Source organism: Lathamus discolor, chromosome 7 (assembly GCF_037157495.1).
Source record: "Lathamus discolor isolate bLatDis1 chromosome 7, bLatDis1.hap1, whole genome shotgun sequence".
Taxonomy (NCBI): domain Eukaryota; kingdom Metazoa; phylum Chordata; class Aves; order Psittaciformes; family Psittacidae; genus Lathamus; species Lathamus discolor.
The window spans coordinates 23,035,264-23,048,161 of record NC_088890.1 but is presented as its reverse complement, the minus strand read 5'-3'; the positions used below and the strand labels follow the sequence as shown (position 1 = coordinate 23,048,161).

The window sequence follows — 12,898 nt, the reverse complement described above, 5'->3', positions numbered from 1 at the left end:
GTGTGGGAGGGGCTGCTTTAAAAGCAAAATCATGTCACGGTTGCTGATGATGGCAGATGACAGCAGCCTTTCTTGGGCAAAATTCCATTTTACTATGGCTGGATCTTAAGTAAGGATTGTAAACACTGGGTCAATGAGATTGGCCACTTTCTCCATTAACATGATCAGCAGGACTTGCCCTGATGACAGGCATCAAGATGCATCACCTTCTGGGAGGCTACAGCCAGAGCCAGGGCTGCCCTTTGCAGCAATGCTCCAGGGCACACTAAGCAAAACCACCTCTATCAGGTAATGCTTCCCATTACAAAGAAAATCTAAACCTTGACATGAGGTAAGTGGGATTCAGATGCTGCTTCTGAATTTGCTTCTGTAAGTGCCTGCAAGGAAAGATTTGAATTGCAACACGGTTTGTTCAACTCTAATTGTATAATAACAGTTGTAGTAACAACAGCTTATGGAAAAAATCCCTTATCTGTCTTTGGTATTCTGCTGGCTTCACAGACATGAAGGACTTGATTGCAGAAGCTATAGTTTCTTGTTGACTTTAATTAAATTTATGAGCATTTGGCAATGCTGGAAATACAGACCCAATTCATGAGCTGCAGCATTGTAAAAAATGTTGTTAGTTTGCTATAATGTGACCAAGTATTACTTTTAAAATATGTTTTAGTTGTAGAGATGGAAATAGCAGCCATTTATGTCTGCAATATTTCTATGGACTCCCTGCCAAATAAGCTCACGGGCAAGAGTGCTATGACAAGTAGCAGAGTAGCTGTGTCACCACTACCCATGCGTACTATCCCTTTCCATTTGATGTTGCCAGAAGAGCCTTAGGAGGTTTTTCTCAGTCTATTTGGGTTTGGTGCACCTTGGAATTTCATCTCCCCAGTCTGCTCCTGCAGACTTTTTTCTCTTCTAGCTCCATGTGAAGAAAATAATGAGAGGGTGAAACAGGCAGAGTGAGTGTTAATAACCACAGCGCTCAGTGTGGGCCCCAGCCCATATGCTCAGCACCAAAGAGCAGTGTTCCTGCAGAAAAGCCTGCTGTTCCTCCTTTTACTTTTCTTGGACACACAGTGCAAACCACTGAAGTACTTTTCTGAACCTACTGCCAGTGTCAGCAAGTTAACAGTCTCCCTGAGATCGTTCACTACTGAGACCCAAACTGCCTCGTTGGAGGTAATGCTGCCTGGATAAGGCCAGGATGCAATAGGTACAATATACACCCCAGGTGAATACAAGGCAGTGGGATTCCACTGGATAGTCTCTGCATGTTGGTGTGCGCCACCCAGGTCCTTGGTAGGAAGATGCTGGATCTCACTGTCCAGGGAGTTTAGTTTCAGATCCTGGTGATAACAAGCAGAACTTTGAAGACTGTGCGCTGCAGGTTTGCAAGAGATGTGGCTCCCGGCATGTAATCGCACAAAGAGCAGTAGGCCCCGGCTGCACTGGGGCCACGGGCAGGCAGCAGGCAGGGCCGTCAAGGAGCAGGCAGGACAGGCAAGGAGTAGGCAGGGCAGGCACCGGGGCGGTGCAGGCAGGGCAATCGGAGGGGGGGCTGAAGGCAAGCCAGGCAGTGAGTGCAGGCAGGACAGGCAACTGAGAGGGGGCAGGCAGGGCCGGCAGCAGAGGGGGAGTGCAGGGGGAGCAGGCAGCGGGAAGGATGCAGGCAGGGCAGACAGCCGCATCCCAGCCAGGCAACTCCGGGGGAGCCGTGTGTGGAACGGGCCGAGCCCCAGGTGCCAGTGGCAGCAGCCCCCGCGAGTGCGTGTGTCACCGCACGGCGCTGCCCCGTGCCCCGGGGCCGCAGCGGGCGGGGAGCGGCTCCCGCAGCGCCTCGGCTCCCGCCTTCCTCCTCCCCCTCCGGCTCCGCGGGGCGGGGGCCCGGCGCGGGCTGGCGGGGCCGCGGCAGCATCTCCCGCGGGACACCGCCTCCTTCGGCCCGGCCCGGCCCCGGCGGCGGAGGGCGGGTGGCGGCGTCGCGGCTGCACCTGCCGGGGCTCGGCGGGGCCGGTGGAGCCATGCCGGCAGGCACGGCGCTGGGGCTGGAGGTGCCGCGGACTGCCGCGCCCGGGCGGGACAGCGGCGGCCCCCACCGATACACAGGTACGAGCGCAGAACGGCCCCGGCCCCGCGCGGTCCCGGATCGTTCCTCTTACAAGTTCCTCCTGCGCCGCACCGAGGGCAGCGCTGGGCCCAGGGCAGGGTGCGGGACCTCCGTCTCCCCCCCCACCGCGTAGGGATGCGGCATCTCTGGACCGAGGTGCGTGTCACCCGGGGGGAGGCGCGGGACCTGGGCCGGGCTTGTGTTACCTCCCCGCCCGCCTCTTCAGCCGCGGAACCCCTCACCAGGCAGGGCACCCGCTGCCCCTTTCCGTGCGGGCGCCGCGGCAGGTCCCTGCGGCCCCGGCCGGCAGTGGGGGGATCCTAGCCCCCACTCTGAAGTTCTCGGGGACACAACGCCCCGGGGAGTGTCCCGGAGCCGCCCTGGGGATCGGCGGGGTCCCGGCGGCACGGGCACAGCTCTGCCGGGGCTGCGCTCCCGGTGTCGGGCGGGGAACGGCGGCTCAGCGGCCAAAGGCTGTGGTGGCCGCCCCGGAGATGCGGAGTCAGGCGAGGCGGAGGCCGGCCCGGGCATCCCCGGTGGTGGGTGTCCCAGCAGCGGAGCTCCTGACCAGAGCTACCCTGGCCGGTCCCCCCGGTGCCTCAGCGCCTCAGCACCTCAGCACAGTTCCGGGCTGGAACCCGGCAGCAGTTCGGGGCGGCGGCTCTGCCGGGGGATCCCCAGGCAGCCCCTCGCTGCATGGGCCTCGCCGGGGTTTCATTAATTCGGGTGAATAGGAGGCACTGCCGCTGATAGTTTTTTTCTGGTTACTGGGGCGCCCTTGGGGTGCTGCGGGCTGGGCAAGCATCCCTGCGAGGAGGGAAGTGTACAGCATGGTACAGTTCTGTTCAGAGATGCTGGTCCTCAAAGAGAAACCGACTCTGGGCAGATGTCAATTGACTGGGTAGAAAATTAAGAGAGTGTTGTTTTGATGGAATAGGACAATACACTGAGGAGTGGAATGAAAAACCAATCAAAGCTTTTTGCTTCCTTTTATTTCTCTCCCCACTTAGCTTTGGTTTAAATTTGATCCTGTAGATCACAACATTATTTCAAAACCTCTTTGACTAGAATTAACTTCATCCCATTAATTTGATGATGATGGGAGCTGATAGAAGGTCTGGCCCTGACATGGGTGGCTGTGCTGACTGCAAGGGGGCTGCAGCCTCTCAGGGCAGCTGGCTCTGGGCAGAGGCAGAGCTGTGGCTACCAGCAAGCCTGAAGCAGGAGTGCAGGTGGATGAGGAGGCAGTGGGATCTCTGGGCAGCTATGGGTGAGCAGTTTTCACAGAATCATGGAATCCCAAACTGGGTTGGGTTGGAAGGTCTTTAAAACTCCAGCTCCAACCCCTACCACAGGCAGGGACACCTTCACCTAGAGCAGGTTGCTCCAAGCCCCTGTGTCCAACCTGGCCTTGAACACTGCCAGGGATGGGGCAGCCACAGCTTCTCTGGGCACCCTGTGCCAGCGCCTCAGCACCCTCACAGGGAAGAGCTTCTGCCTAAGAGCTCATCTCAGTCTCCCCTTGGGCAGGTTAAAGCCATTGCCCTTGGCCTGTCCTTACAGGCCCTTGTGCAAAGCCCCTCTCCAGGTTTCCTAGAGCCCCTTTAGGCACTGGAGCTGCTCTAAGGTCTCTTCCAACAGGCTCCCTGACTTAATGCGCTTATGCAATTCTAACAGACTTTATCAATGACCTGATTTTGTTGTGCTGATAGAAATGAGCAAATGCGTTTGAGCTAAAAGTGTAGCACTGCTTTAAATTGCACCCACTGAATGTGCTTAACTGTGCATTTAATTTGAATTTAATATGGCAGTTAATTTTAAAAATGCAGAACAACTTCTGGGGAACCTGTTTGGAGAATGAACAACTCAAGCACAAGTGTAGACCCTGGTGCTCTGTTTGATGCTAATGTTACTAGTCATTGACTTTTTTTCTTTTGTTAAATCATGTATATTTGGCTGCTTTTATTTGCTCTGTTAAGTTGTCTAGTCAGGCAGGGTTTGCCCACAATTAAAGTGAAGTTTGAAGTGGCATTCCCATGTTATGCTCAGCCTTTCTGTTCCTGCCTTGGCTAATCTTGACCGTGCTGATCCTGGCAAAACACCCAGAAATTCATGAACTTAAAAAAAAAAAAAAAAAGTAAAATCTGTCATTCAGGCTAGAAATCCACCCCCAATTAATGCTGCTGATCTCTACAAACCTGGCCTCTCTCAGCCAGGTCTCCAAACAGAACAACAAACAGAACTTTCTCCAGGCCAAGTACACCAAAGCTGTGGACCTGTTCTCAGTGAGGTGCTCAGTTGGAGTAAGAAGTGAGTATGGAGGATGAGGGCATGGCTTATGCCTGCCTGTGGCTGCTGCAGCCACTGTAGGACCAGCAGAGATGCTTCTGGCACACTGGGCTTTGCTAGACCTTTGCTGGGGGTCATGCTCCTTCGTCACCTCTCATTGTCCTGCTGCTTTCTGGAGGTTTGTCACTGCCTTCACCATCTGTGCAGATTTCCCCTTTGCTGAGTATCCAGTTGTTACTATGAATGTATTGAGTTAGGTGGACATTGTTGGTGGTCAGTTTTCATGCTGCTTTGATTGAGTGCACCCACCTTTGTAATATTTCAGGCCTCACACATTCCTTTCGCAGAGAATGAAAAAACTTGGCAAGATTTCCATTTGAATCAACACATGAATGAGGGAGAAGTTAAAGGAAGTTCCCCAGCACAGCCTGTAAGCACTTAAAGGGTCTTGCAGCTTTCTGAAGCACAGCTGTGAAACTCAAACAGCCTCTGCTTTTCCTGTGCTTTGAGGTTTAAAAACTGCATAGATGAGGCCCTCAGTGAAGTGGGTTACTGATGGCATTGGCAGTGCTGGGGAACAGTTGGACTTGGTGATCATAAAGGTCTTTTCCAACCTGGTTGATTCTATGATTCTATGACTGGTTTCTCTCTCTTGACAGTCTCACCCTGAGCAGGGAGAACTATTCCACCCCGTGCTCAGGGAGGTTCAGCAGTACACTTGGAAAAGGAGCTGTAGGAGCCTGGCTTACACCTTGGGAAGGGCAGCGTGTTGCTCAAATACTCTGTGTATTAGAAGGGCAAATGTGCATGGGGTGGGGGAAAAGTGCAGCAATATGTCGAAGCTGAGAAGAAGCCTTCTTCAATTCAGCCATATTTAAATGATACAAATGCTTTTATGTGTTCCATATCGTACTGTGGTTATTTTGCTGTCAATGGCAGCATTACAGTATTATTGCCTTTCTGCAGTAGTTTATTATGGACAGACACTCACCGACCATCTCTTGCCAGCCTCATTCTATTATCTAGAAAAGCCTCTGCATTCTGAAGTGCTCATGTCAGTGGTGGCCAGAATGCTTCCTTGCCATGTGGGAATTGCCATCAAGTGTGTTTGTGGCCACCAACCCAGCATTGCCACTGAGTTGCTGTTGCCTCTGAGCTGCTCAAATTATATTGAGAGGTCTTTGGGTGCAATAGGAAAAAGAGGAACGAGTAACAGAGATGTATCATTATTTTTAGCCTCTGTGTTGCTGAAGCTGGGGGCTCTGGCACTCTTTTTCCAGGGTGGTACCTCGGGTTTTGCTGTGATTCCTCCCTCATTCCCTAAAGCAATCTTGTAGCTCTTTTAGACCAGGGCTGCATACTTCTTTAAACATCTAGATGAATCTACAGATATCAGTGCAGACACAGACAAAGGGAATAAATGTAGAACATGACAGAAAAAAATCATTTTGCCGGGTTGTGGATTCTTAGGTCTGGTACTGGGTTGTTGTCTGTAGTTGTGGTTCTGCTTTGTCCCTCTGCCTCCCTCTACCAGGGACAAAGAGAGATTGCCTAAGGCGATGTGGAACATGCTGCAGGACCCTGTGAATGCTGCCCCAAGACTAAGTCCTGGAAGAAATTATCTAGCAGACACCGTTTAAGGGAAGAGACATGATCTCTGGTTTAGGACAGACACAAGCTGCATTTTGCTGAAGGATGGAAGAGGTATCACTACATGTTTGCTTGGTTATACTCGGGGTGACTGGTAGTGGTCGTGGTGGGAGGTAGGTACCAGACTGGGTGTACCCTTGGCATGACTTGAGGTGTCTCTTCTTTTGTTATGAGCAACTTTTATTTTCTGGAGTGAGTTTCCTTGCCAGTGCAGGAACAGTAAAATTGCAACACTGAGGAAAGCAAAATCAAAGTTGTTTTTCAAACCCAAGAGCACTGCTGCTCTGCACAAGTGCTGCAAGGAGGTTTCTCACATTGTTCCTGCAATCCTGAGACAGGGCTCAGTTTTTAGGTTGGGGAAGAAAATGTTGATCCTGAATTTTCAATTCCACAGTGTAGAAGATGGCACGTTTTGGAATATATGGACTTGTAACTTTTTTCAGGGTTATTTCTCCTTCCTTCTTCTCCCATGAGATCAAAATAAAACTTTTTATTAAATAGGTTAAAAGAAGTGACAATTGCAGAATTTCAGCTAATTGGTTTTCTCTCCTGTACTGCAAGATGCTAATATTAGTGGTTAAGCATTTGCACCAGGCATTGTACTGCTCTGAGGGAACGATTTTTGTGCTTGTAATGAACACTCTAAACCAGTACAAAATAGAAAAAGAAAAGAGTTATTAGGTCTTCTGGCACATTCTTTCACAGTGCAAGATTGTTCCCTGTGGTTTTCTTCAACACCGTGTTCTAGCTACTCTTAAATTACCTAGGTTATAGAGATGAATTATGTCTAGACTTCAGAATTTCAGATAGGGAATGAAAGGAGCTGAATGTTTTGGACCCAAAACATTTGATATTTCAAAAATCAGAAATCAGCTTTAAAACAGAAAAAACAAAACCACACAAATGACAACAGATAATCCAGCACTTTCTGGGTTAGTTGTGACCAGAAATGTGGTTCATTTTAAAGAGCCAAAACACTGCTGATTTTGCTGTTTCCTCAGTGACGGAACGAGGAGGTCTTTGGATGTTTCTTGTGAGAAAGTGAAGCCTCCCATCACATGTCTGCAGCTCTACAACAGAGAACTTTAGCTGTGCTGAAATTAGCACCACTCGTCTTATTTAGTCATGATCACCACTGATTTATATGCCTGCACTAAGAGGCTTCAATAATCTGATGGAGACAAGCCAACATGTAGGACAGTTCTTAGTTTACATTTAGGCATATTATTGACATGCTGTCTTTCAAATGCACTCACAGATAAGCAAGTAGGTTATTCTGAGGAGCAGTTTTGCCTAGCTCAGTGGATCAAAAGATTGAAAGAGAGATGATTCTGCAGTCCTGGTAGAAGTCTGCTTCTTGCATTTTGTTTTGGTTTGTTTTAAGGTGATAGTGAGAAATGCAGAACTTGCAGAATGAGCAATTGCTCACCAAAATAAATCATAGAATCACAGTCTGGTTTGGGTTGGTAGGGACCCTGAAGCTCATCCAGTTCATGCCAGAGCCTCAGCACCCTCACAGGGAAGAGCTTCTGCCTAAGAGCTCATCTCAGTCTCCCCTTGGGCAGGTTAAAGCCATTCCCCTCAGCCTGTCCCTACAGGCCCTTGTCCCAAGCCCCTCTCCAGGTTTCCTGCAGCCCCTTTAGGCACTGGAGCTGCTCTCAGGTCTCCCCTTCAGGAGCCTTCTCTTCTCCAGGCTGCCTCAGCCCAGCTCTCTCAGCCTGGCTCCAGAGCAGAGCTGCTCCAGCCCTCACAGCATCTCCATGGCCTCCTCTGGCCTCGCTCCAGCAGCTCCATGTCCCTCTTGTGCTGCTGCCCCAGAGCTGGATCAGGACTCAGGGGGGTCTCCCCGGAGCGCAGCAGAGGGGCAGGATCCCCTACCTGAGCTGCTGCTCACGCTCTGGGGGTGCAGCCCAGCACACGGCGGGGCTCTGGGCTCAATCACATGCTGCCAGGTCACCGGGAGCTTCTCCAGTCAATTCCTGTACCTGCTGAGTGTCTCAGAGATGGGGTTGAGCTGGTGCCTGGTTTACATACCAGCTTTTTCACCAGAGCAGAGCCTCTCTGTAGGTACAGGGATGCTGGCCCCAAAGTCCCAGGCTGCATGGAGGGGCTGCGCTTGCTACTGCACCACTGCAAACTGGAGCAGTAGTGGCTGGTAGAAACCCTTGTGGGGGAAGAGGATGCAGTAACAGCTTGCTTTCCCTCTAATCGACTTGACACTGGTTATGAAGTTATTTTCAGGATGAAGTAAAACCAAACACAGTGCTGCTCACATATACAAGTCTCCCAAGCAGAGGGTCTTTGAGAATGATTTTGATGGGGACAGAAGCTGACTTCGGAGAAACTAAAGGATGGTGTGCAAAAACCTGAGAGCATGCATGGGCTGGGATGCAGTGTTTGGGAAGACATTTTGGGCTGGAGTGGCTGGATATGGTGCAAGGGGCGAGTTTGGTTGTTTGATTCTTCCTGGTCAAGAAAGCCGAAATCTGTGCCATCAGAATTATACCCAGGAGAGTTTCTGCTCAGAACTGCAGTAATCTCCTAGACCTTTGCTAGCTGGTTGGGTCAGAAGAGGCACCTGGGCTGAACTTGTAGGTTTTGCTTTGCTCTAAAACGAGGTGCCCTGTGAAGTTACTGGCAGTTTTGCGTAAGAACGAGAGCACTCTGGTGTTTGTTCAGTTACCAATAGTAAACACAGAACTACAGATTGGCATGAGGTTTTTCACTTTTTGATACAGTTTCCTACAGCCTCCTCCTGGAGAAATGAATTTGTTACAGTCTGAACAAGTGGTCCGTGCAGTAGTGGGAGCCGACCAGCATCCAGAATGTGGTGATGAATAGCTCCTTGTCAAACTGGTGACCTGACACAAGTGGGGTCCCTCTCAGATCCATTTTGGGTCCTACGCTGTCTAGTGTCTTCATATGCACAAGTGTGATGGGGAATGGCTGAGGGACCTGGGTGTTCAGTCTGGGGAAGAGAAGGCTCAAGGGGGACCTGATCACTCCCTATAAGTGCCTGACAGGAGGATGGAGCCAGGAGGGGCTGGGCTCTGCTCCCAAGGAACAAGGGATGGGACAAGAGGAACCGGCCTCAAGCTGCGCCAGGGCAGGTTCAGATGGAGCTGAGGAACAATTCCTGCCCCAGAGGGTGCTCAGGCATTGGAACAGGCTGCCCAGGGCAGGGCTGCAGGCACCGGCCCTGCAAGGGTTCACACAGCGTGGAGACGAGGCCTCAGTGCCATGGGTTAGTGGTGGCCTTGGCAGTTCTGGGGAATGGTTGGACTGGATGAGCTTAAAGGTCTTTACCAACTGAGCTGATTCTATGGTTCTGTGTGATCTGGAGCTTGGGATCAGGTGTTACCTGGACAGGGTGCTGGGACGTCAGGTCTAGGTCATGCTTTGCCAAAAAAGGTTTGACCAAACGATCCTTGAGGTCCCTTCCAGCCTGGTATTCCCTGATTTTATGATTTATTCTCATTTTAAATATTAATTAGAGATAATCCTTGCACCATATTCTGGCCATCCGAAAGATGCCAGTGATTTAGCTGAATTATCTGATGCAGATCTTAGTTTCTTAGACGTGTGCAGTACAAGAAAGTAAAGGGCATGCAGTCCTTTGATCTACTTGTTTAAGCTATTTATGCATATAACTGACCTGCAATCATTGACTTTTTTAAATGGGAAAACCTAAACACAATGGCCTGGTTCCCTGTCCTTACATTGACATCCCTGTCTACTTTTATGCCATCTTTCACCAATCCCTGTGGCCAAGTAGGCTGAAAGCAGATGTGCTGATGGACTGGCACCATTAATAATTGCTGCTCAGGTGGTTTCTGGCAGGATGCTGCGTGACTTTCACACACTGCAGTTTTGCAGGTTGCTGTTGTGTCTGTGGCCAGGCTCCCGACTGTAGGCCCGTCTGTTGTCATGGGTGAAGCACAGAAACAGAAAAGCCAAACCCAGCAGCTGAAAACCAGGAGAGAATCAAAATAAAAGTGGGATAACCGCAGAGAAGGTTTTTAAATCTGGCTGTTGTTTCTCAGTCCGTGACTGATTTCTAGCACCATAATAAACACTGGTACTGCTAACTCGTTCTGACTGGTGCCTAAAAAAATCAGTTATTCACAGAAATTCTTGCTGACAGTTGTGAATGCTGGGTCACAGCTCTGTGGTGTGCATTTAGCAGCTTAACACAGCAACCCAAGTACAGGAGCAACTTCGGGTTGCTGTTGGGAAGGAAAAAGGACTAGCAGAATAGCTGAAACAGGCCAACCAGGGGGTCAAACACAAGCAAGGTCTCTAGCATTCAGGTTGGTTTTCCTTAACAGGATGGAATTCCCCTAGAAATCTGTATTCAATAGTCCATTTTAAAACAAGAAAGTAATTTCAAACAGAAAAGGTGAAAAGTTTCTATAGTTTTTACAAGTAAATGTTTTGTGCAAATGCAATTTCTATGTTTTGGGGCTTTTTGGCCAAAAATGGGCATGTAACCACCAAGTAGCATGTATTATTGCTCCAGCCAAAATTTCACACTGAGGTGAATTTCCCAATGCCTGAAGCAGTTTCTGGCCAGCTCTGGACACTTGGGCATTTTTTGGTCCAGGTAGCGTGGGTACAGTGCTCACCCTATGTCTCCTTCACTGGCAGGTATTTCTGCCAACCATAGAGGTTGTGCCCAGACTGGCAAGTGTCACACAGAAGCAAGAGGCCACCAGCCACATCACTGGGGACATCTGCTCTTATCAGTGACGTCCATTACCCAGGGTGTTTGCACACTACTGCACACAAGCCAGCCCAAACAGTTGCTGCAGGCAGATAACCCAGAGCTGTCACTGGCTGTACAGGGGCTGAACACACAGCAGGGCTGAGCTCCATAGTGCCCAGGTTAGTGGTGAGGAGTGGGAGCATGTTGGTGTATGGGACATTACTGAAGGGCTCTCCAAAGACAATGCAGGCATTCTGTGGGGCACCCTGTCAGATTGCATCTTTCATCCTACCTCCATCTGTGGCTCCTAACAGACATCTGCTTTCCATGTGAAAATAGGGGTGAGGCTTTCTTTTGGCTTCTCCAGTGGCTAGCTTTTCAATGAAGCCCTGAATTTCTACCCCATCTATTACAGATTATATAGACTATTGAAGAAGGACATGGAGCTGTTGGAGCAAGCCCAGAGGAGGCCACAAGGATGATCAGGGGGCTGGAGCACCTTCCATACAAAGACAGGCTGAGAAAGTTGGGGCTCTTCAGCCTGGAGAAGGGAAGCTGCATGGAGACCTCAAAGCAGCTTCCACTGTCTGAAGGGGGCCTACAAGGATGCTGGAGAGGGACAATAGGGTCAGGTTTTCTAATTCAAGTTCCTATAGGCAAGTGCCTGCAACCTCCTCCAGCCCGCAGAAATGCTGATCATCACCTCTGTGTAAAGGGAGAGTGCTCAGATAGTTTTGCTCTCATAAGCATTTGTTGGTTCTCTTTCACATCAGGTTCCCGTATGAGTGTGGAGAAGAGCTTGTCAAAGACAGACTGCTAGTAAAACTTGTCTGTTTTGTTCTTGGTACCTGCTCTGTGTTAGCCAGGTGCTAAATATGGAATCAGATGCTGAAATCCAGATTTCCCAGAATCAGTGGCCTTCTGTAACATATTTGTTAATTTTCACTTTTTTTGCAGTGATTGTTTTCTTGCAGTTATTGTGATAATGACAAATGCTTTGAGCATTGGTCCAAGGTAATCTCTTATCTTGACTACAGAGAAAGAAAAATTCTATCATTTCTGGTCAAATCAGTTTCCAAAACAGTGGATAATACCCAGGGTCTGATGAATGGAGTCCACGTATAGCTTTGTACCATGTGCAGATACATTACGATCAGCTGCACAGGTTTAACAAATGAGAGGTTATTCATGAATACTGGGGAAAAGTAAAGACAAAAGTCAAAAGTATAAACTTGCAGACTTCACTGACCTGATGTTTCATGAAGTACACTTCCACCAGCAAAGGTATGCCTCTCAAAACCTGGCTGAGGACAGAGAGTGGCCTGGCAGCAGAGGGAAGGTGCAGGGATGCTTCTAGTCTTTGTTCTCCTGATTTGAAAATTTCAAATTCAGAGTTGAGCTGATGGATTCATTTGTCTTGCTTTATGTTTCTTATGTCCCTGATTCTGCTTGGCTTTACCTGAAGACAGGGTGGCAGATCCTGGGATAACACTTGCATCTTGCTTTGGCTTTGAACCTCTCTGGAAACTGAGGATGTAGAGATGCATGGGGGAGGCTGAGGACCATCTGTAGAAGACTCTAGTATTGTGTAACCAGTTACTTCTGTCCTCCTTCCTGTAAATACCAATGCTTATTATGCAAGAAGCACTGCTAACAGACTTTGGAGGCAAGCAGAGCAAGGGCTGGATCTCTCACTGCCTGGTGGGGTCACCGTGCTGGGACTCAGCCCTCTAGGGCTGTGGATTTTGGCTGCATCCTGGTGAGATCGCCTACCTGGTGACCTGTCAGGTCTGTCTGCTGCAGGACATTTGATACAGCCAGGGTCTCTGTTAAAGTGCAGGTGAAAAGCTTATTTCACGTTACTCCTTTTAATTTTATTCTCTTTGTTTATCTTTGCTTTACAAACTGGGCCACAAACTCTGCATTGTGTAAATATGTAATTTATTTATTATCTGCTTTAGAATGACAGCAAGGGGAGACATCAGCAATATTAGCTCCATTCACTAAACTATCAGTGACAAAAGCAACTGTTGGCATCACTTCCATGGGTAATTTTTAATTGGGAACTGTTTGAATTAAGGCATAATTTGGGTGTGCTTCATACTAGAGATACATGTATAGATAGATGTAGATATAAATTTATTTTT

General features: G+C 49.3%; 1 protein-coding gene across 1 annotated transcript in view; it reads left to right on the top strand.

The window, feature by feature from the left end:
- Window positions 1-1,679: 1,679 nt before the first annotated feature.
- Window positions 1,680-12,898, top strand: part of SUSD3 (sushi domain containing 3) — a 37,355-nt gene continuing 26,136 nt past the window's right edge. The window contains exon 1 of the mRNA XM_065687245.1: window positions 1,680-2,106. Within this exon, the coding sequence (XP_065543317.1) occupies window positions 2,022-2,106 (85 nt within the window). The 5' untranslated portion in view covers window positions 1,680-2,021. The remainder of the gene's footprint in view (window positions 2,107-12,898) is intronic.